Consider the following 1,148-nt stretch of genomic DNA (forward strand, 5'->3'; position numbering starts at 1 on the left):
AAAAAAACCAACAGAGATTGCTGCAAGCAGAGCAGAAAGTGGTTTGCTCAGAGACAAAGAACTTAACTTACAGAGCTGAAGTCTGCAAACCCCAAGGAAGAGTCTTTAGAAGTTTTACTTGAAGAGGAGGGAGCAAATGGATCTTTTCCACTAAATGGGTCCCCAAACCCCTTTTTACTTTGAAACAGGTCACTGCTGTCAGCCCCAAATGGTTGGAATGGATCATGGGGCTTGGGAAAATCTGCAGAACCAAGGTGGCTTACAGGAGTACTTTTACCTGGAAAGTTTAGGAAAAAAAGAAAAAAAAAGAAAAAAAAAACAAAAGGAGAAAAAGAGAAGTTACTTACCATGGACAATGCAAAGCCCTGAAATAGGAAAATGTGCTGATATATTTTTAGCATCATCCATCTTTCCTGAGGTGGGTGAAAATTGCACCAAATATTCATTTTTCAATGGAAATCATCTAAAACAGTTGTTGTTATTTCAATGGAATTATTATCTCATACATGGTAAAATATGAACATCATCAAGATTTTCAATGATAAACCCTTTATAAAGACATTTGGTTCAGAAGGAYTGGACAAGTGTGACTTTGGTTTTCCAGGATTGGAGATATTTCAAGTTTCAGTTTGGTATTATATGGAAAATAAATGTGCAAATTCAAGCCTCAGTGATTCAYTTTTAATTCCCCTTGGCAAAATATTATTTTGTGAGGTCAAATAATTCAAGAAATAAATATTTTTTCCCCCTCCTTTAAAAAAAGAAAAGATTGTTCCTGGCAATTACTCATCCAGCTTCCAGGGAAAATACTCYTTGGATGAACATTCTTGATTGCAAGGTGTACTTGATAAAGGAAAACCTAGAAACATTCTTGAAATAAATAAATACTTACAACCTCCCACGTGATAACCTGAATTCCACACATTATTTGCAGTAACGGAGATGTTTGTTTACAGATGAGCAATTCTTTGAATTATAATTTAATAGGAATCTTATTATTTATTTTCATTAGGATACAACTACCAGGAAAGCACAGAGMAATGGAATCAACCCCCAGATTTCAGAGATTTGGCATATCTAAGCCATGGCCTGGGAGCTTTTCAGCAATTACTTCATGAGCTTCATAATATCTGCTCAGATCTGTGGGA

The 1,148-nt window shown here is 35.5% G+C and overlaps 1 protein-coding gene across 3 annotated transcripts in view; it reads right to left on the reverse strand.

Annotated features, from left to right (window-relative positions):
• EPS15L1 (epidermal growth factor receptor pathway substrate 15 like 1) overlaps positions 1–1,148 on the reverse strand; it is a 44,845-nt gene that overhangs the window by 7,295 nt on the left and 36,402 nt on the right. For 2 of the 3 annotated variants that reach the window (XM_057387347.1, XM_057387346.1), the window contains exon 23: positions 72–277. The exons of the other annotated variant lie outside the window; for it this stretch is intronic. In XM_057387347.1, the coding sequence (XP_057243330.1) occupies positions 72–277 (206 nt within the window). The remainder of the gene's footprint in view (positions 1–71; positions 278–1,148) is intronic. 3 annotated transcript variants of the gene reach the window in all.

The sequence above is a fragment of the Malurus melanocephalus genome, unplaced genomic scaffold (genome assembly GCF_030028575.1).
Source record: "Malurus melanocephalus ecotype Western Australia unplaced genomic scaffold, MMel_1.1 scaffold_1194, whole genome shotgun sequence".
NCBI lineage: Eukaryota > Metazoa > Chordata > Aves > Passeriformes > Maluridae > Malurus > Malurus melanocephalus.